This window comes from Podarcis liolepis, assembly GCF_965112155.1.
Source record: "Podarcis liolepis genome assembly, chromosome: 4".
NCBI lineage: Eukaryota > Metazoa > Chordata > Lepidosauria > Squamata > Lacertidae > Podarcis > Podarcis liolepis.
The window spans coordinates 92,915,811-92,938,445 of NC_139558.1; the positions used below are offsets into that span (position 1 = coordinate 92,915,811).

The following is a 22,635-nucleotide window of genomic DNA, read 5'->3' on the forward strand; positions in this document are numbered from 1 at the left end:
CTATGTCTTACTGTTCCCCACCCTTTTTATGGTATTAATGTGCCTTTACCTCACAGTATATAAAGTTATGCATAGGGCTTATTCCCTCCTGATAATTTCAGGTCAGTTGTCAAATGAAGTAAAATGTGAAGTTAAACATCAAATTCTCTAATTCTTGTCGGGTCCCTCCCCTTAATTTGTGTGTGATGTTTCTGTCTGCAGCTTTAGGGACTAGAAACATGATTTTTAATTGAAGTTGTGAGACTCGGAAATCTGAATTCAGCAGAAGAGAGTCAGGAAGTTGGCTTTGTAAAGGAGAGTTTGGGGATGCTGGACTAGATAGGGCTCTGGTCTGATCTAGCACAGCTCTTACATTCTTAGAGCCCCAGAAGTGGTTTTTTTGTGTGGTGACGAAGGTGAGTCAGTTAGTGAGGAACTTAACAAGCTGGAGGAAAGTGGAGCTCAGTTGCTGCCCTTTGGGTCAGTCCCTAGAGCTGTTGTGCAGATCTTGCCATCAGTTTTTGAGATGCACTAAATGCATGTGACATGCTGCAGTGTCTATTAAAACAGGGCATCTTGGTTTTACAGTGGTAAAGAACTTAATTCTTTCCGGTGGTCCGTTCTTAACCGAAACTGTTCTTAACCTGAGGTACCACTGTAAAACCAAGATGCCCTGTTTTAATAGACACTGCATCATGTCACATGCATTTAGTTTAGCTAATGGGGCCTCCTGCTGCCGCTGCGCTGCGGCGGCGCGATTTCTGTTCTCATCCTGAAGCAAAGTTCTTAACCTGAGGTACTATTTCTGGTACTACTATTAGTGGAGTCTGTAACCTGTAACCTGAAGTGTCTGTAACCTGAGGTACCACTGTACTTGGTTTAAGGCTGCTTGTACCACAATAATTTATCTGCAAAATATTACAGGACTTTGTATCACCTTAACTATAAAAATAGGATATAATTAAAATTTGAATACTTTTTGTATGTCCTGTGAAAATACCTCCAAGCAGCAAATTGGCATGGGCCATTTGTTTAAAGGGACCCAAATTTCTCCTCTCCTCTTTTGTACTTAAATATCCTGGTCTTTTAAAAGTATTCTTTTGCCAGTGCTAGCTTAAAGGGTTTTGACAGGAAATGAAGCTACTCCTTATCTTAGTGTTTTGCTCTTTGAATAGCTTATTACTTAAGCATGATACATTTTTTGTTATATGTTAAATGTGGTTGAACTGAAGCTTGAACTTCATATTATGTTTGATTCTACCTCTAAAAACTGCATCCCTGTATCAAATTTCTCCTGTGGAACATTGCATAACTTATCTGTATCAGGATATTGTGCATCTGTATCAGGATATTGTGTTTTGCATTTTCCTGCCCAGTATATCATTGGCTGAGGTAAACCTTTGAGATATCACAACACTGCTAGGTGTGCTGAATCATTACAGGGTAGAAGCGCAAAACGAACTTCACGTGGATATATCATTTTAGGCAGCGGCCCTATACTGAACTTATCTTGAAAACTGCTTTTAGTCTTTGTACTAGCCCTACAGCATTGTAGAGTTTCTTCATGTTCAGAAGTCATTGAATCCTTTCTGAACAGGTGTGGAAGACCAAATGCTATGTGTGCTCTTTTTAGTTAAATTTCCACAATGCCCATCAAACCTTATGAGCTCTTGACATGTCCAGATGTGGTGTGGGGAGGGGGGCTTCTTTCCCAGAGAATGGTAGATTGGAGACTTAAAAATGCTTCCAGATTATTGGATATGAATGAGAACATTGTATGAAGTTAAACTTGGAGACGGCAATGAAAACACAGAAAATATGCAGACACTGGGCACAAAACTAATAGTTTTGGCATGTGTTTGGTCTGCAGCTTGCTTTTGTAGGTGTGAATGATGTAAGCCCCAACCAGAAGTTGAATCCAGAGAGCTTTGTGTTTCCTTTCCTATTTTACAAACCCTCGTCTTGAACCAGCACATAAGTAACACTCTCCATATGGCCAAAACTTTAAAGGTCTTTGGAAGCTAGGTGTTTATAGCCCCTTGAGTCTTGAACAAAACCTATAGAATAGTGCATCTTTATATAAAGCTGAACAGTGGTTGGATTTGTTACAATTTACTTCAGTTGACAGCAACTGGAAGCTAACATTTTAGTCAGGAAAGTTGGAGGCAGGAAACTATTTGGGCTGGTAAGGAAACAGTGAATACTACATCAATGAGTATTTTTAAGTCTTTATTTCTAAGACTCCATTTACAGAAGCTTCAGGCAAGAAGAAAACCAAGGGTTAGCTTCTGTGTGTGTTTTTCCTGTAGACTGTTTTGCTGTCTTCTGCCCTTGCCTCCTCCGTTCCCTTCTTCCTGGGCTCTCTAACATTAAAACCATTAAACTAAATCTTGGCAGCCCGGCTAGGTTAGATGACTATAATGCTGCTTTAACATTTTTAATCTGCTAAATCGCTTAAGTATTTCTATGGCTGCCAAAGATAAGTCTCTAACTTTGAAGAAAGTATTGGTGTTGAGCTTTATTCTTGCTAATGGTCAAAGCCTTTGGCTGGCTTTTGTTTTCCTTGTTTCTGTTTTATTTTGAAGGGAGAAAAGTTGGGTTCTCACATGATTCCAGCACCCATGAGTAAATTTAAGCCACTTCTCACATTAGGCATGTATTAATCTTTGGAGCATAGTATTGCATTCAGTGCTTGCATATGGAAGAGTTTAGTTTGAAGTGGCCCTAGCGGCCCTAGCGGTATACAGATATTGTTCCAAACATGACTCATTTTATGCAGCACTTCAGTAGGGAACTAGAATTGCATTTTTTTTAAAGGAAAGTTGCTGCTTGTGAAACTGTTGGAAAAGCTACTTTGGTGCCATTCAGATGTTACTCCCCCCCCCCCCCATGGTACTTAGGGTGAAATTTGCAGTGGCTTTGGGTCCACAAAGAATGCAAAATTGGATAAGGTTTTTGCCATTTTCTGCTGTGGGGAAGGAAGTATGATCATCAAAGGCAACTTCCCAATCTTTCTGTTGGTACAATCTGTCTGAAAATAAACAAATGACCTGCTTGCTATGTCTCTAGCCTGTTGAGTCTGCTTTGTCTTCTTATTCCTCCTTCAAGTCCTTTAACATGGCTAAATTCCTCATGAGTTGCATACTTGTGGCTTGGAGCAATTGGCCTTGCTATCACTCGGTCTCCAGAAATCAAGTGTGCGTGCGTGTGTGTGTGCGCGCGCACACACACATACACTGATATAGTCAACTAGCCTAATTTGGCTGTATTGGCAGAACTATTGGAGTAGCATATTGTAGGGCAGGGAGGACTAGTACAAACTGGCTTTCACAAAATAACCATTTTGATTTTCAAACTGCTGTGGCTTCATGCATGAAAGACAATCTTACTTGGCTACAAGTGATCGCCAAAGAAGAATGTAAAATTTTCCATGTACAGCTGTCTTTTGGACCTGGTAGTTCAGTAACATGTGTTGACGACTACTGTGTATACTACAGGCTTTGCTCAATTTGTGTTTAGGAACTGTAGCTGGTGCCAAATGTTGCTTCCCTGTTTTATTAACATGGTCAGATTGTAAAGTTAAGTATGCTGGTTTTGGTTTAGATATCTGATTACTACATGTAAAGATCTAGAATAGATGGTCTAAGTACAGTAAATTTGAGTCTTCTCTCATATGAAACCCCATGATTAAAGTCTTAAGAACCTTTATTTGGGGTTCTGTATAACCATGAAAATAGATCTGTGGGCACATGGAACAGCCCCTGTTTATGGCATGCACTTGATAAACTTCTTCAGGCTACATCACTTTGCAGTTAAGACATCAGTATGAACTTTTCTTGTTGGCTATATTGGGGACAGGTCTGGGTGGATTCTTGTGTGAGAAGAACGAACCGCCACTTCTAGAGGTGTCAGTGTGCATCTTCTGCATTTTATACTCTATTTTCATGAATACCATGTGCTATTTCTGTTGGCATACGTTTAAAAGACTGTTTCAATAGAGATGTTAATGAATTTCATATGTTAATTTTGCACTGTATGATGAGTAATTGCTTTTTGCTGCAGCTATCACCCATCAGTTTCACTGAATTTTGGTGTGGTGAGGATGAATAGAAACTGTTCTGCATGCTGTTCATAAGTTTTGTCAAACTTTTGTCTCCACCCCCTCTTCTTCTGAACAAATAGCTTCCAGTGCATACCTCATTCTAAAGTCTTAGTTACCTGCTTCATTTTCTCCCCCCCCCCCCAAACTGTTGCTATCCTTCAGGGAATCTGAGGAACCTTGTGCATTTGCCAGGGGATCATTGCATTGTGCAGAGGATACTGGGGCATATGCTCCAGAGTGTACTGTTACTCTTGGGTCTCAGGCTCCCTGCATCATCTGAAGGTGCCCTGGAAATCCCACACCAAATGAGCAGCTGTGTTCACATGTCATAGAAAGCCATAAACTTACTACGACATATCAGCTTGCTAGTGCACACTGCTGAATCACTCCTGTTGCTTTCTTCCCTTTGAGCTGGGAACAAGAAACTGCACACCCTGGTTTAGTGTGACTATTGGAACCCAGTCCTTTTTGTCTTTCTCACCAAACAAACCAGGTTAAACCAAAATTTGTTACTGACTTAGCAGTTCTGGTTTGTTTGCGAGAACAAACATGGTTTGGTTGTATGCTATTTTTGTAAGTTGCTTTGAGTTTTCGTAAAAAGACTAATCAGTTTAATAAATAATAATATTATAATAATGAGCCTTGGTTGACACATCATGGTTTATGGCTCCCAGCTAGATGAAGGGAGTAATTCAGCAGTGTATAGTAGTGGGCTTCTGCTCCATAGCAAATCAGTTTATGACTTAGCGTGATGTGCAAATGCAGCCAGTAGTCCATAGAATTCTCTCCTCACTCATTGAATGGAACCTGTTGCTGTTTTAAATATCAATGAGAATTTCTTTGTGTTGCAGATTTAATACAGTGCACAAATGAGATGAACGTAAATATCCCACAGTTGGCGGACAGCTTGTTCGAAAGGACAATGAACAGTAGCTGGGTGGTGGTATTCAAGTCACTCATCACAACACACCATCTAATGGTGTACGGAAATGAGGTAACTTATTACTGCAGATCACTCATACATTAGAGAAATGGCTTATTCAGTGCAACCTGGCTTTTTGCCCTGCATTGGGGATAATGAATGGCATTTAAAAACAGCCTGAGGCTTAACTAATGCATGTTCCCTGGCAAAAATTGTGAAAGCGTATTTGGATGATGTTGGTCACTTACATGCCATAAATAAGTTTGTAAGTGTCTCTGAAACAGGGATTGGTAACCTGCATTCCTCAGGACTTCAGCTCACATTAACTGAATCCAGCATGGCCAGTGGTTAGGGATCTGGTCAAAAGACATTGAGGATATAGATCAAGTGTGAACAACTTGATCTATAGCATTTGTGAAAATTGATAGTGTTAATTTTGTCTACAGCTATAGAACTGAACTATAGAAAATTCAGAAAGGGTGGGAACAAGTAATAGGGGCAGTTTAGAAATAATCAGCTTGCAATAATTTCTGAGGAGTAATGTTACTTTTTGCATTCCACAGTCTTCCTTAGGTTCCGCATCTCAAAACAGGTTTTTTGTTTTGTTTTGGTTAAATATATATCACCCCTTCAGTAAAACTATTAACACATTTGTTCAGTTGTGCATTTCCATAATGCATGTGATCAGTCATAACTTGAGAAAATGCTGAGGATAGTGTTTGAACATGAATGATTATTTTTTATTTTTCTGGCTACATATTGCCTGAATTCATTTATATCACAGAACCATAATCCTTCCTGATGAAGGGGAGGGGAGATGAAGTAGGGCATTTTGCAGAACAATGGTGCCACATCACCATGTGAAATACATTCACGATCTCATTCTTAAAACACTTCCTTACCTCATACTATGCTATTACAAAAGTTTTATTTATACTGCTCAGTTCATGTATTTGGCATTGATGAGGGTGTAACCAGAGAAGGAAAAGGCACTTGTGGGCTGGCTGATGAATGAATGGGACTAATATGAGTCATTTGAAGTCTGCATCATTTACCACATGGTTAAATTGTTTACTGGCTAAATGTCACCAATGCATGTAAGTTCATTCACTGTTCAGAGTAGGTCATAGTTGTAGTGATCCAGTCTTCTTGTCCAAATGGGATTCAATGTGTGCTAGAATATATATTTATCTTAATATATTCTTTTGCTGCTTTTTACACCAGTGCTTCCAAGTGGCTTATAGTACGACAAAAACAAACAAACAAACAAACAAAAAACCAAGAAGAAAAATATAAAAACAGCAGTAAAACAAGACCTAAAATGCTCACCCAGTATATACTGGGGGCTGTGCTTTTGCTTGCATTTCTCACCAAACTCCGCACTCCCCTTTAAATCTTACCAATCCCCCGGCTGAATGAAGGGTTGCAGCCATGAGAAAGATGGATGGTCTTCCTTTGTCCACCTTGGGTGTTTACGTTCACATCTGTGTAGTCAGTCATTATAGGACTCAGGCAAAAGGAACAACGGGGCAGGGTGTGTGCATTAACGGCAGCCTTGGAACTCTGGGGATGTTGCTTTTGGCCCAGTTGCTTCTCCTGAGGTGTGCTCCTTTATCCTACATGCTGCTGACTTATCTGCAATGCCTGGTATGTGGTGCAGGAGATAGCAGTGGATCCACATGCTGGCTGGCTGCCACTTCTGGCCATTTTCCCCATTGCCACAGTGCTGCTCTTGCATCCTGATCAGCTGCTTGGGATGTGGAAGCAGCAGATGATCTCCAGGCTGGCTGGGGATGAAGAAGATGGCCAGTAGCAGTGACAGCCAGCCTTGGACTGTGGATCCTTTGGGTAGACATCCCAGGGCTGGCAGACAGTGGAGCCAGCAGAGCAGGGTGGCTGCTGCATCCTGTTCCAGCTGTTTGTCTGAAGCTCAACTGGGCTGCCCACTCACTGCCTCTCATCACTCTATACTTCATATTGCCACTTGCTGTGACCAAGCAAACTGCAGCATGATGACACTATTACAAGTTAAATATAAGGAAATGAAAGAGAACACACTCTGCCCACCCCAGTTAAAAGGATGAGCACAAAAATATTTGTATTCAGAACCAGCCTTACATTTCTTGAGACTGTATGCACTGTGGTTCGACTTACAAGGTGAATACCTGTTTTCTACTTCCAGGATGGTATTCCTGTCTAAATAGCTCTAGCTCATCAACTTGGATAGTTCGCTTTAAAAAGCAGGCATTTGAAGTGCCTTTGGATCCGTGCGTGAGAGGCTAGCATGGGAACTGCTCTGGTTTGCTTATTTGGATTGGACAATTTGAGAAGATTACTCTTCTGACATTACGCCAAACTGTAGTTTGAGACCCAAACTGTGCTTGCTGGGCTAATGAAAGCTGTAATTCCAAAACCTGGAGGGTATCAGATTGGGGAAGCCTGGCTTATAGGCATTCTGACCTAGGTCACTCTATGTTAATGATAAGATACACAGAAAGAGCTATGTACAATTCCAGTCAAATAATCCAAAGTCTTTTTATCCCTTCTAGCGTTTTATCCAGTATCTGGCTTCCAGGAACACATTGTTTAACTTGAGCAATTTCTTGGACAAAAGTGGATTGCAAGGTAAATCATTTGGTTTGTTTCAAGTGAGTCATGACATCCTTGAAGGTGTCTTTATTGCAGCATCATTGCTTCGGGACTCAGTTATCATTCTGAAAAGTGTAACCCTTCTGGTGGAGACCTCTCCCAAGTGCTTAAAAGATATTTGGACTTCTCTATATTCTACAACAGTCTGCAGTTGAATAGTAAAATGTCCACATCCCCCCCCCCCCCGAATTAACATTCATAAGGAAATTCATTAACATTCATAAGGAAATAACAGATAACACAGACATCATCTTTAGTATGCAGCTAATGAAGCTGGCCCATAAAATGATTTCTACAGTTAGAGAGTGAGATGTACAAGTTCTAATTTAGTCAAAGGAGAAATGTGGGAGAAGAGGAAGCTCAGGGCATGTCTGTGTGTAAAATCACTTGTAAATGGAAATCTGTGCTTTTAATTTATTTGATTCTCACAGTAAGTTAGATATATTTGTCCATAGGGTCCAAATGATGATCCTGTGAATTTAAATTGTTACGTTCTTAATGTTTAGTCATAAGTGTTCATGCAAAACAGGGAGCTAATTTGTTTTGTCTTTCTCTTCTTTAGGGTATGATATGTCCACATTTATCAGAAGATATAGCAGGTATTTGAATGAAAAAGCAGTTTCCTACAGACAAGTAGCTTTTGATTTCACAAAAGTAAAAAGAGGGTAAGGATTACATTGTCTGGAATAAATTTATTTTAAGGTGTAGCTTACCGTTTATAGCTTCTGTTCTAATTACTCATAAGTTTACTTACCGTATTTTTCGCTCTATTGGACGCACCGGACCACAGGACGCACCTAGTTTTTAGAGGGGGAAATCAAGGAAAAAAATATTATCCCTCCCCCCAGCCCCAAAGAGCAACGGACAGGCTGCATGCAGCCTGTCCACTTCTCCCAGAGCTTCTCGGGGCTGCGGGGGAAGCCCGGGTTCCCCCCCCCCAGCCCCAAAGAGCAAAGAAGCCAAGACAGCGTGCAGGATCCATAGCCGCGCAACCTCTCCAGCCAGGAGCTAAACCTCTCCAGTGCAGCTAAAGAAGACAAGGCAGCAAGCGCGATCCATCCCGCTCACTGCCTTGGCTTCTTCTTTAGCCTTGCGCAGCATCTTTAGTCTTGCGCAACGGGATGGATTGCGCCCGCTGTCCACCGGGGCTGGACTAGATGACTCCTGGGGTTCCCTTCCAACCCTGCAATTCTATGACCTCGGAAGGTGTTTGGGGTCTCCACCACTGGAGGCTTTTAAGCAGCGGTTGAGGGACCATCTGCCTGGCATTCTTTAGCTGTGATTCCTACATTGTGAGGGGGCTGGGCTAGATGACCCTTGGGTGGCCCTCCCAACTCTATACAGTCCTACAGTTCTGCGGCAGGAGATCCACAGCCACTTCACACAATGCCCACTCCCAATTTTCATCTGAGAGACATGTGTCTCTCAGTACCCCCCTACCTGCCACACTTCCCCCACCCCACTTAAGCTGAGGGAATTCCTGCCCAGAGAAACTCCCAGCAATCAAGGAGGAGGAATCCGCTGCAGCCGTGAGCAGCGGAGGATCCATGGTCCCCTTCCTTCCCTCCTCCGTGGTTGCTTTGAAGGAGGAAAGTGGGAGAGGAGCTGCTTACACAAGTGTAAGCTGCCCCCCTTCCACATTCCTGCTTCAAAGCAATTACGGAGGAGGAATCCGCTGAAGCCTCGAGCAGCGGAGGATCCATGGTCCCCTTCCTTCCCTCCTCCGTAGTTGCTTTCAAGCAGGAAAGTGGGAGAGGAGCTGCTTACACGAGTGTAAGCTGCTCCCCTCCCACTTTTCTGCTTCAAAGGGAGCCCGGGAGGAGGGAATCTGCTGCAGCCTTGAGCCGCGAAGAGGATCCATGGGTCCCCTCTTTCCCTCCTCCGTGGTTGCTTTGAAGCAGGAAAGTGGGAGAGGAGCTGCTTACACGAGTGTAAACTGCCCCTCCCACTTTTCTGCTTCAAAGGGAGCCCGGGAGGAGGGAATCTGCTGCAGCCTCGAGCAGCAAAGAGGATCCATGGGTCCCCTCTTTCCCTCCTCCGTGGTTGCTTTGAAGCAGGAAAGTGGGAGAGGAGCTGCTTACACGAGTGTAAACTGCCCCCTCCCACTTTTCTGCTTCAAAGGGAGCCCGGGAGGAGGGAATCTGCTGCAGCCTCGAGCAGCGAAGAGGATCCATGGGTCCCCTCTTTCCCTCCTCCGTGGTTGCTTTGAAGCAGGAAAGTGGGAGAGGAGCTGCTTACACGAGTGTAAACTGCCCCCTCCCACTTTTCTGCTTCAAAGGGAGCCCGGGAGGAGGGAATCTGCTGCAGCCTCGAGCAGCAAAGAGGATCCATGGTCCCCTTCCTTCCCTCCTCCGTAGTTGCTTTGAAGGAGGAAAGTGGGAGAGGAGCTGCTTACACGAGTGTAAGCTGCTCCCCTCCCACATTGCCGCTTCAAAGGGAGCCCGGGAGGAGGGAATCTGCTGCAGCTTCCCCCACCTCCCGCAGAAGCTGTGTGCTCTTTAAAGGGGCTGTGCGGCTTCTCCTGGCTTTTCTGGGAGGTGGGGGGGATTCCCCCACCTCGTAGAAAAGACCGCAGGAGCCGCGCAGCCTTTAAAGAGGGTGCCACTCTTGGGGGCTTTTCCCCCAGGAGGGAGAAGGTACTGCTGCAGCCAGTCAGTCCCTTCTCCCTCCTAGAGAAAAGCCCGCAAGAGTGCACGAAGCTTGTGTGTGGCTCTTGAGGGCTTTTCCCGCCTGCCTCCCCCCTGCATTCGCTCCATAGGACGCACACACATTTTCCCTTGCTTTTTAGGAGGGAAAAAGTGCGTCCTATGGTGCGAAAAATACGGTAAATGTAAAAATGCAACTTCAAACGAATAATTGACCTCTAGAAGGTTAAGTCTTGCTACCAATGGAACCAAGATCTGTTTTTACACCACTGTGCTTTGTGTTCCAGCTAGGTAATGATTTGGTTCCCAGGTGTTTTTTATTCGTATGTTTTTTTAATTAGAAGGCTGTGTGCATATGTGTGTGCTTTTGGGAAAGGAAGAACTTTGCAGATCAGAGGGTTGATGTAGTGCTGATCTAAATAACTGCAGTGAGTTTTGCAGCTTCCACAAAACACATTTTGTCAAAACAGTCATATTAAATTTGACAATTAAAAGTGCCAAGTGACAAGCAAGTTTAATTAAGAAGTAATTCTGGACTTGAAGTTGGAAGCTCAATATTTTTTATTTTATTTTTAAGCTGGCAGCAAGGGCTTTTAAGTTGATGAAGGCTGAGAAAGGAAGGCAGTCTTCGAAAAGATCTTTGGATATAAAACTCTTAAAACTCAAAAGTATATACTAGAGGGGATCAACATTATGGAGCGTATTTGAATGAGCTTTTAAATGCTGGTATTTGTCAAGTAGTCTGGGAGAAGAAACATTCCAAAAGCTCTTCACCAGTAGCATCTGCATTTCCATAGAAGTCCAGCCCTTTGCTCCTACCCCTGTGCCTTGTGCTATCAGGCTTTTATCCTGTCTCTGCCAACCCTGCGTCTGTAATCACTTGCGATTGCAGTCAACTATGTGACTTGTTCTACACGCGCAAGGAAGCTTTAGATTTGTGTTATTTTAACAGCAATGATCTGTGCTGTGTGTCAAATTTCTTTTGAAACTTTGGAAAGTTTAAAAGGCAGTATGTGATATGAACATAAGAGCCTTGCTGCGTCAGACCAGATGTCAATCTAATCCATCATACTGCTTTAACAGTTACTATTCATTGCTTTATAGGAAGTTCATAAGCATTATTACCTAAGAGCAGAGTAGATTTGAGGGGTTGAAGGGGACAGGAGGAGAAGTTCCTTTGCACAAGCAGAACAACTCACACAGTGATTTCATTGGACACCAGCTGATACAACTTGTACTGAAAGTAGTTCAAAGGTCTTGTGACTTCTGTGTTCTTGAAAATTTGAAATGACTGACGTTAAGAGTATAAAAAAATAGAAAGATCAGTAGAATTCTGTTTTGCCATTTTTGTTCCTTTAATGGAGTCTAAAATATTTAATAGTGATGACACACCCTTAAAAACTTGACTGAGACACTTAGGAACTTGGATAGCTCTTGAGTTACTCTCAACTTAGTAATGTTTCTCTTGCTTGTTGATCTTCTTGCTTGTTTTCACAGCAAGTAGAATCATAAAATCATAGAGCTGGAAGGGATGCCAAAGGTCATTTAGTCCAACACCTGCCCCCCCCCATTCAATACTTTTGAGTTTTGAGAATCTCAGCTAAAGCTTCTGTGACAGATGGTCATCCAACCCCTGCTTAAAAACCTAGAGTAGGAGTGAGTTAAGTAGTTTAGCTCACAAATACAATCCATACGACTACACAATAATTTAAAATATTATAAAATGCCTTGCATATCTAAACATGAAGTTACCAATATCCAATAACTTAACATCCAAATGAAACTGCAAAACTTTCCAGCGTTAGCACTAAGCCCCCCTTCCCCCAAACCATTTACACCTAGAGTCAAAAGGCCAGAAATACCATGGGAGTTCTCCTTGCAGGCCCCCTCCCCCAACTCCTGGGGCTGGAAGTTGGGGCAAGACATCCAGTTTTCCCTGTTGTATTCAGACAAATTCCATGGTCTGGGCAGAGAGCAAGAGGCCTCCTATTATCCTTACCTTACCGGTCTGGCCTATTGCTTTTATGCATGCACGTAGGTTGCAGGGGCAGGGAAAAGGGGAGGGAGAAGAGCAGAACACCCTGTGTCAGCCATCTCTGTGTGCATCATGCCAAATATGTTTTGCTTACTGATGTGTTTCTCACTTCTCCTTTGTCTTAGTGCTGATGGAGTCATGAGGACTATGAATACTGAGAAACTCCTAAAAACAGTACCAATAATACAAAACCAGATGGATGCACTTCTTGATTTCAATGTAAGTGTTTTAGTTACGGCATCGATAAAGACTAGACTACCTACTCCTGGTTTCATAAAACACTACCTCCTAATGCCTTATAAATGCCCTGTTTATATTTCTGCCCTTTCTGGATAAAGGTAGTGAAAAAAATGTTAGTCTCCTATGAGGAAGAAAATGTTTGGTTCTAATATGTGTTGGTGATGCAAACGGTAATTTTTCTGAGTTGGCAAATGCTAAATATCTTAAACTATATGTTCTCTTGGGAGCGATAGACAGATGTTCTGATAGGAACCGAGAGACCAACTACAGGAGCAACTTTCCCCAGCACCTGCGTGGTAGTTGGGGGTCACTGGCACACACCCTTGTCGTTTGGAAAGCCGCTTGCGTGTTTTTAAGACTTGTGCAACTGCTGCAGAGTTCCCAAAGCCAATGAGAGCCTTTATTTCACCAGGTTGTCATGTCACAAATTTATAGTGCACAATGTCAAAAGGCAAGACCGATCTTTGCCCTCCATAATGAAGACAGGAGATAGCTGTGGATGTTTTTTCAAATTGAACTAACTTCTTTCTTCTCACCGGCAGGTCAACAGCAATGAACTTACAAATGGTGTAATTAATGCTGCCTTCATGCTTCTCTTCAAAGATGCCATTAGACTCTTTGCAGCGTATAATGAAGGGATTATTAACCTGTTGGGTAAATACTACTTTTTTTACATCTCTTCATTGTACTTAGTAGGCAAGACAGTGATCTTTGTTTTGACTTCCTGCAAGACAATTTTAAACTGCCTTAAAGAACTGCTTCTCTTTACATGTAAACAGAAATATGTAGGTGCCCAAACACAAGCTAGTCTGGAGTATTTTTGGCATGAAAAATGACTTGCTTGAACTATAATTTTCTTGTCCAGCTACCACACAACCAATCTGCAAAGCTGACAATTTTCTCTTTGGATCTTAGGGAAGGTGACAATTTTGTTAACTAATTTAGCTTTTGGCACTCTCTCTTTAGGGCGGCTTTCATAAGTGGAATTTGTGGGTTGGAATACTTTACACTTCCTCATGGAGAGCTGCCATACCTCCAGAGGAGAGTGGAGTCGGCTAGGCATTCCTTTGTGCTTCTGAATAGGGTTTGTCCCACATACAATGTGAAGAGGAAATGCTGGAGTTGATACGGGAAAGTTAGTGTGTGGCAGTCATATATGCATTTGTACAAATAAACAATGAATCCTGTTAGGCATGGGTAGGCAACTCTTTTTGTATGCTCCTGCTTCTCTTTAATGGCGTCCCAAGCAGCAGAAATACAGCAACTGAAGCACTTAATATTTGAAGGTAAAAATGTTTCACCTGAAGTATTTCCAGCTTTCAGGCTGCAGTTGAAAAGGACTGGGGCAGTCAACAAGAGCAACAATGGGAAAGAGCTATTTTCTTCGTGCTATAATTTGTGGGCTTCTCAGAGACAGTTGTTTAGCTGCTGTTGGAAATAGGATGCTAGGCTAGATGGACCTTGGGGTTGATTCGGCAGGGCTGTTCTTAGATTCTTCACGCAATGTATCTGCAATAAGATTAGTGCATGGTACGGTATGGCCCAGTTGTGCCATTATTATTATATTCACTTTGGTATACAGTATGTACCTACCTGCTAAATCTTTATGCATTGGGTTGTCCATACAGGAATGAAAGTTGAGCCAGTAAAAAAGTTGAAGCTACTTACTAGTACTTGGTAGGCCACTGTGGTTCTCATGGATTGCTTATAACATGAATGGTTGCTGTAAAGTAAAATGAGGATTGTGGTGCAGCATGCAGCAGAACATGCTCATTCACAACATTAGAATAACTTTGGGATTTTGTTTTGGGTTATATTTTGTTGAGGAAAATTTTCCTAGTTTGCCTGTCCCTTCTACACCATGTTGAATATTTAATTTCTATCTGAAATCATAATCATTGTGAGAGGGGGTGGTTATTGTTTTGTTTTAGTTTTATGTACTCTCTGGGTTTTTCCCGCATTTATATGCTGTGAATCACCCTGAGATATTTGGATAAAGCTTGGTATACTACTACTATACAACAAATGCTGACAAACTCCTGCCAAATAGGTGAAAGTAAAAGTAAATAAATCCCAAAGTGTGTGGATGTAAATAAATAAACTTGATTGAGTTTAGTCTGTGAACACTGAAAATTTCATTCAGTAACTCCACAATTTTGACACTTACTAGATTTGCACAAGATTAATACCATTCCCTTCTGGCTGTTGACACCCTCTATTTTGTGCATTCACTGTAAAATCGATTTCTGGACTGAAGGAGTCACATTGCAATCACTTTTGGGTGTCTGGTTTTCTGCCTGCTCCAGGGAAATGGTCACCGTTAACAAAATCAGGCTTGAGTAAGAGGAGTTGTTCTTTAGTGCAAATTCTTAACATGCTGTCGTTCTTCAGTAATATGTCTAGAGTGACTTAAATACAGCCTTTGCAAATGCAGGGTTTTACTTTCTAACTATAACCATAGACTTATGATTCTAACTTTTACTTCAGTCTGAGAACTTGAGGCTTCCTTCTATGTCTTACTTTGAAACTGCTGTTCCTGCACCTTATCTCCAGCTCTTGAGCCTAAACATAAACACATGATAGAGTGAAGAAGAGTTTGGTGAAGGGTGAAGGTTATCCATTTGCTTGGCAAACACCTCTGATCTTTGTGACTGGTTTACTCATTTGGCTGGTTTGGATATTAGGGTGAGCCATAGCTGAGGTTGGCAAAAATGAACTTAGCCCAAGCTTGCACACTCACCCCCCCCTCCAAAAAAATTAAAAACGAGCTTGGCTGCACTGAGAACTTTAGAAGCTTTTGCTTCAATTTCAGATTAACTGCAGTTTGTCATGCTGTCCAAGTTGGGGGTTTTTCACTAACCATAGTTAAGATTAACAACAGTTGAGGGTTTTGGGTGACACACCGAACTGCAATTAATAAAAAAAGTAAGCAAGCTTCAAATCTCCTTGTGGCTGCACCAGAGGAGGGGGTAATGTGCAAACCAAGGAGGTGGCTAGGGTAATTCTTGTAATGGTTTAGCATTTTGTTTAAATGACATCAGCACTATTAAACTGTAAACAAACACACTGATGACTCTTATTTTTTAAATTCTGTTATTTTGTAGAAAAATACTTTGACATGAAAAAGAATCAATGCAAAGAAGGCCTTGACATATATAAGAAGTTTCTGACTAGAATGACAAGGATTTCTGAGTTTCTCAAAGTTGCAGAGGTAAAACTTACTGGTCCATCCAGTTCTGTCATCATTCAAAATGACTAAATGCTATTAATGAGAGTTTTATGGAGATCAAATGGTGATCAATATTTTTGAACTAGAATGCTTAAAGTGAGCTGAAGACCCATCCACACTAAGTTAGGGTGCAGGGAGAATATTGGTTCATTCAGAGCTGCCTAGGAGATCGATCATATGACACCAAGTAATATGTGTGAATGAATCAGACTTGTGGTGGTGTACACCCAAGTATTTTGAGCTGTTACATATTGAATGGAAGGATGGCAATCCTGCACAAGTTTCATCCCTGCATGCCTTTCTTAGATAATTCCTCACATGGACAGAAGTATACAGTGGTACCTCGGGTTACATATGTTTCAGGTTACATACACTTCAGGTTACAGACTCCGCTAACACAGAAATAGTACCTTGGGTTAAGAACTTTGCTTCAGGATGAGAACAGAAATTGTGCTCCGGTGGCAGCAGGAGGCCCCATTAGCTAAGGTGGTGCTTCAGGTTAAGAACAGTTTCAGGTTAAGAACGGACCTCCGGAACGAATTAAGTATTTAACCCGAGGTACCACTGTACTCATGTTTTGGGGTGGAGAATTGTTTCATCTTGCATTAACTTAATATGTGTAATGCTATTTCTAAGCTTCAGTGACAATGAATGGGTTTTGAAGGGACAAATGGGATAGTTAGGGGAGAAGGGGGTCTATATCAGGGGTTGTAAGCCCATAGTCCACTTCATGCCCACAAAGTTGCTTGAAATGCTAGCCCACAGCATATTTGGTGGTAACTTTTCTCCTCCTGTTTCACCACTGTTAGAATGTCAAAGCGCTCTAGAAGCAGGAGGGAATGCTCCTTCCTGTTTCTGCAGTGCTTTGACCTACTAGCAGTGGTGACATGCAAAAGGATGAAACTTTAACCATTCCCACTTTTTGTTTTGGCTGTGCCCACTGCTGGCATGCAGCCCTTTGGAGGGTTGCCAACAATGAATGCTGCCCTCAGACCAAAGAAAGCTAGTCATTCCTGGACTATATCTATTGTGATATCCAGCTCTCCGCACCCCCTAAAAAACCCCTCAAAAGCATTTGCTGGCAAGGGTTGTATATGCGTCCTCACACCACCTGGGACAAGAAGTTGAGCTTGGAGCTCTCTCCCCTTCCCCGTAATAACACTGCAGATGGGGATAAAATGACCTTTCCACTTGCTTTTTTCCTGGGCCCCTCTGCCTCCCATTAACCACAGCTGTAGAAGAAGCCTCAGTCTATTTCTGCAACTAAGGTGCAGTGCGTGGTGAGTTGGGTCACAGAGAATGTTTGTTCTGAGCTCAGTCTCACATGCACCCTCCGACACACACATTCAGCTCATTGCATTGGGGAAAGAATGAGTGGCAAAGGTTCTCATAAGTTCTCTGCTCTGCTCCCTGTTTCCCGCTGCAGTTTTTTGTAGGTTGCTCTTAATGTAAAGGTGCAGTCTTGATGGCAGCAGCAAAGGGGTGTGCACAAGCTTGCAATTTGACCAAGATTGTAGTTCCAAGGATACAAACAGCCATCAGGAGTCCAACAGGAAACCTGTTTTATTAGCATTAACTTCGCTTATTCCATTGCTGAAATAAACTGTACTGTAAACAAAAGGCCATTCCTAGTAACTGGTCAGGATAGATTTTGATCACTTATTCTTCAGAAAAGAGGCTCTTCATCCCCTTCTATAGCATATGACACAAAAAGTGAAGGACTGCAGAGCTGGTAAAATCTGCACGTGTTTTTGGCAACATCATTAAAAATGACCTTGGCTTCTTTGGGCGTTATTGATATATACCGTTGACACACTAAAGTAAGCAAGTTTATATTTTTCTTTACAGGTTGTTGTTTTCTTTTTCTTGAGTGATACGATCCTTCATAGTGTGTAGAACAGCCTTTTTTCCCTTTCATGTTACCTTCATTGTGCTTTCTTCATCCTGTCTTTAGCCAAACATGGTTAAGGCCTATATCTTATTAAATCTATTTGTTGTTACAGCAAGTGGGGATAGACAGAGGAGACATACCAGATCTTTCTCAGGTAGATGATTTTATGCATTTGTCATGCATGTCCGTTTGGCCTTTCATAATCAGAAGACCTTGGTGTAATCACTAATGCTTTAATTGGTTGTTAAATTGGAGGGTTTTTTTTAAAAAATGGGGTTTGAATCTGTTGTTGGTTCCATCGTCAGTTGCTCTGTTTCAAAGCTAATGATCCTTGCTAAACTACTATACTTTGAAGCAGTAGATTGCTAAATTTTTTAATTAGTTTAAATTCTGCAATAGAGGTGCAGCTGTCTATATAAGCATTTGCACCCAAAATACTAATTTAGGTTGGCAAAGATTAATAGTGCATTAACATGTTTATGTGGCTTAGTAGCTGCTTTCAAGTTTTACCCTTGGAACATAGAGTGACTACTCATTCATGAATGTGCCATTTTTTCCTTGTGCTGTCCTTTTGTATTTCTCTTCAATGCATGGGTGGTTGTTGTTTTTTAAAAATGAGCAATCTAGGGCCATGTGTACCATGCAGCATTTTAAATAAAATTTCGGTGATGGTGCTGTTAAGAGCTGCTGCCTGTATTTACCTGCTTATTGTTGAATTCTTTGCGACTGGAGGACCTGACATTTTTTGCCTTTAATTTCTCAAAGGCTACTGATTTTCTTTTGTAGGCACCAAGCAGCCTTCTTGATGCATTGGAACAGCACTTAGCCTCCTTAGAAGGAAAGAAAATCAAAGACTCTACTGCTGCAAGCAGGCATGTTTTAAATTCTCCTTGTAGTTGGCACCATATGTTGGGCAATGCTTGAATATTCCTCAAATATGCTTCACACGTGTCCTTATTTGTAAAAATCGAAAGAACGTTACTTGTTCAGGTGTTCTTATCTGGGTGCAGTCATGGTAACACAACACCCTCTGTTATTTCCAAATTTGAACATTTCCTACGTGGCCATTTACGTTTTCCCAAACATCAAATATAAATGTAATAGGTGATGTAATTAACACCAGTTGATTTCAGCAAATCTAAAGTGTAATGGTTTGAGTTTCAAGCTGGGACCTGGGAGACCAAGATTCAGCCAGGGTTCGAATCTCTGGGTGACCTTGACCAGTCAGTCTTTCAGCCTAACCTGCCTCACTGGGTTGCTAGCATAAGAAGAGGGAGGGAGAACCATGCATGCCACCTTGAGCTCATTGGAAGGCAAGGCAGGATATGCTGCATGACTTGGCTGGATGCAGCCTGCAACTGCTAGAAGAACTCAACCTGCTTATCTCTGCAAACCAACCACAACAGCAGTGCCGAAGGTTGTGGCAGCAGCTTTCTCTTGCCTTTGTCACCAATATAGCATTGGTCACACACTTTGAAATGAACTGATATAGCTTCTAGACTTCAGGACCAGTAAGGAAAATGCATGTGATCTAGGCTAGACTGAAGTGGTGTCTAACAGCGCTATGTCATTTTATCTCTCGGAAGTCCTAGAGATTGTGTGCTGCTTTGACTTTGTTTGTACAATCAGGCCAAGTGGGGCACATTCCATTGTGAATAAACTGAATCCTGAAATAGACGGAGCATGGCTGACTTCAAGTGTTTCCATCAAATATGTACAATCTGTACAGAAACACAGGCAAAATCTGCTTCCCAGGGTTAAGTCTACAAAAGAAAAAAGAGTCTTGTATGTTTATAGGTTGGAATAAAACAAAGCGGAGCTCTGTTGAGCATCTTTCTCTGTTGTGTCGTCTGTATAACTGCCAGGTTTCCTTCTGTCAACTTTTCCTAGGGCTACCACTCTTTCCAATGCAGTCTCCTCCCTCGCAAGCACCGGCCTGTCGCTCACCAAAGTAGATGAAAGGGAAAAGCAAGCCGCACTAGAGGAAGAGCAGGCACGTTTAAAAGCTTTAAAGGTGGGCATGATTTTTGCTTTGTACTGAGTGTGGTATATAGGCTGCCTAATGGTTGCACAGCAAGTATGAGGGACCTCAAAGCTCTCTGTCTAGCTCTGAACTCTGCCATCCCCTCCAGGACACACCCTTCGCTTGCCTTGCTCTGCATCCTCCCCTATTGCTTGTGCTTCTGAACTATGATAATACCTCTTGCTTGCCTGGATAGAGGGAGCTGTATGTCTGACCACACTCACCACTGTATGGAAAAAGATTTCCCACCCTTAGTATATACAGTGTTCAAAGACGAAAAAGCAGGCTGTGTATATAAAACAGTGGGTCACAGTTGACAAGGATGGCTTGTTCACATTCATTTAAAAGCTGCCTATGAATACTTGGGTGGTTGGAACAAGCTTTCTGTCTCCCAAAAGTTGGGGGCTATATACCGTATTTTTCGCTCTATAACACGCACCAGGCCATAACACGCACGTAGTTTTTAGAGGAGGAAAACAAGAAAAAAAATTCTAAACAAAATAGTGGATATATGATTTTTGTAGTTCATGCTGTGGCCACAGACCCCTTACTTTCTAGGAGGAAAAAAGTGAGTGTTATGGTGCAAAAAATACAGTATATGAAATTAGGAGTAGAATATAGGATTATTATTTTCAAAGCCTTTAGCCTGAATTTTTTGTATACTGGACTACTGGGTCACACAGAGAACCATTTATAAGAAAATGTAAAACCACAACAATGTACACTGTTGCTCATTTGTAGTTTGCCTGCCCCCTTTTAGAGGTCTTAATAGAGCTATTTGAGGGCTTTGTTCTGCTTAACTTTATCAACTGCCTAAGCAAAAAAAAAAAAACCTTTGTTTTTTAAAATTGTCTTTATTTCCCATCAGGAACAACGTCTAAAAGAACTTGCAAAGAAACCTCATAACTCCTTAACAACAGCCTCCTCTCCTGTGTCTAATGCAGCAGGAAGCATAATGACTACACCAGCCATTGACATGTTTTCCACACCTAGTTCTTCAAACAGGTATGCCCTTGATATATGTCAGAACTGCTCATAATTGGGGAGGGGGGATTTTTTGGATTTTTTGTTTTTGCATTAAACAGGTTATGGGCAGGGGTTAACAATATTCAGTGCACATTGCTGATCCAGCATTGATGATCTCCATTCTGCAAACACACATGTATTCTCTAGATCAGTGCTTCTCAAGCTATCTGATGTGGTGGACCACCTCCAATTCACCAGGGACTGTTACCATATTTGGTCCCTTTAGCTTCCCATCTAACCTGGATTGTGGTGGTCACTGGGGATTGGCAGCTGATGGGGCATGGACTGGCACCAGTCTGTGGACCACCACTTTGAGTAGCACTGCTCCAAACTCTATAAAGCCTCTCAAAAAGATGTAAAACTGGAGTTTTAATATGAAATTGATTGCAGTGAAAAGCACTGTGTGTTCTGGTGCCACATGGATACCATCACCAGCAATTGTGGACTTGACCTATGAGCACTGCTTTGTTATAGAAGTGCTGGAGGAGAACAGTACAACAGTCAGTGTACTGTTGATGCAGTCTGATACCCAGAATGGTTTGCGTGGTGGGACCTCACTATATGACTGTGTGCACTGTTGCTTTGACTCTAAGCAGCAAAAATAAACATGAGTTTAGCCCAACCAAATGAATGCCTCATTACATCTGCATTTCTGCAAACTGCAAAACTTGCAGCATAGCCTTTAAAAACAGAAGAATTATTGGCAAATGAAACCTCCTAAGTATCTGTGTGAATCTCCCACTTGTGCTATATATTCAGTGCAACTAGTAGGAGCAATAAACCTGTGCTAGCATGTGAAGAACCACACAACTAATTTGATGAGCCCAGGGAGTCATTGTGCTTTTGTCACTCCAATGGTATGCCTCCCTCCTTCCAAATAATACCTTACAGCAGGCTGCCTTTGATACTGGAAAGAGATGGGGGTGGCTGCGGTTCCAAAAGGAAAAAGTCAATCCCTCTGGGCATGTTGATGCCTCCTTTTGATCCTGGCCTTGGATATCCAGTGAGCTAAATTCTGCCACATTTCATGCATGCACACACATTCCATTTAGGAAAACACTATGATAGTTTGAATAGCTTTGCTAAGTTTTATGAAAGAAAGGCAATGTTGCTCAAGTCTTTGATAGTTGCCCTCATCTGTTTCCATAGTACATCAAAGCTGCCAAATGACCTCCTTGATTTGCAGCCAAGCTTTCATCCGTCTGTGCATCCTATATCCTCTGCGCCACAAGTAGGAGGGACCTGGGGAGGTAAGAAACTGACAGTTAAATCCCAGTTTTGGTTACTTCATAGTCACTCATAACCATCAGTAATATTTCATAGACTCTTAAGCTTTCCTGCCTTGTTAAATTAGGTAAAAATATTTTTTTAAAAATGTATGGGACAGATAATTCTTCACACCGTATTTTGAAGGATTGGAAACAAAACATGGTGTATCATAGCACATAGCTTAACTTCCTGTTCAGCCCCAATCATAGTTGTATCTTTGTAGTCATTGTGAGTTATTGTGAGCCTTGATTTCAGGTAAGTCTGGACTATGGAGCGAAGTCCAGAGTATCAGAATGATTCACCTTTGCTCTGCAAACACTAATTTGAAATGCTTGCAGGGCCATCTGATTTCCTGTAAAATCTTACGTGAACATCCCAGAGCTGGTGCATTGCACAGGCCTTGCCTCCAAAGGCAGACAGCTTAGAAGCTCCTTACATGCTGGGCCACCCCTGACACAAAAGAGCTCTCCACCTTCCCTGGATTTAACTTGCACAGTTTCAACAAGCCTGCCTTCATGTGTGTATGGCTAAAATCACACAAGTCAAATGTGCATAAGATGTGACCTACCGTGTTGCACTTTTCAGTTGCTTAAGCCATTCAGATTAAATTAATCCATTTAATACG

At 42.0% G+C, this 22,635-nt stretch overlaps 1 protein-coding gene across 14 annotated transcripts in view; it reads left to right on the plus strand.

Moving 5' to 3' along the window:
* The window catches only part of PICALM (phosphatidylinositol binding clathrin assembly protein), a 66,601-nt gene that overhangs the window by 21,367 nt on the left and 22,599 nt on the right, over nucleotides 1-22,635 (plus strand). For all 14 annotated transcript variants that reach the window (XM_083499580.1, XM_083499582.1, XM_083499578.1 and 11 more), the window contains exons 2-12: nucleotides 4,933-5,075; nucleotides 7,553-7,628; nucleotides 8,215-8,317; nucleotides 12,458-12,551; nucleotides 13,115-13,226; nucleotides 15,677-15,783; nucleotides 17,805-17,846; nucleotides 18,479-18,564; nucleotides 19,583-19,706; nucleotides 20,584-20,720; nucleotides 21,891-21,991. In XM_083499580.1, coding sequence (XP_083355706.1) covers nucleotides 4,933-5,075; nucleotides 7,553-7,628; nucleotides 8,215-8,317; nucleotides 12,458-12,551; nucleotides 13,115-13,226; nucleotides 15,677-15,783; nucleotides 17,805-17,846; nucleotides 18,479-18,564; nucleotides 19,583-19,706; nucleotides 20,584-20,720; nucleotides 21,891-21,991 — 1,125 coding nt within the window. The remainder of the gene's footprint in view (nucleotides 1-4,932; nucleotides 5,076-7,552; nucleotides 7,629-8,214; nucleotides 8,318-12,457; nucleotides 12,552-13,114; nucleotides 13,227-15,676; nucleotides 15,784-17,804; nucleotides 17,847-18,478; nucleotides 18,565-19,582; nucleotides 19,707-20,583; nucleotides 20,721-21,890; nucleotides 21,992-22,635) is intronic.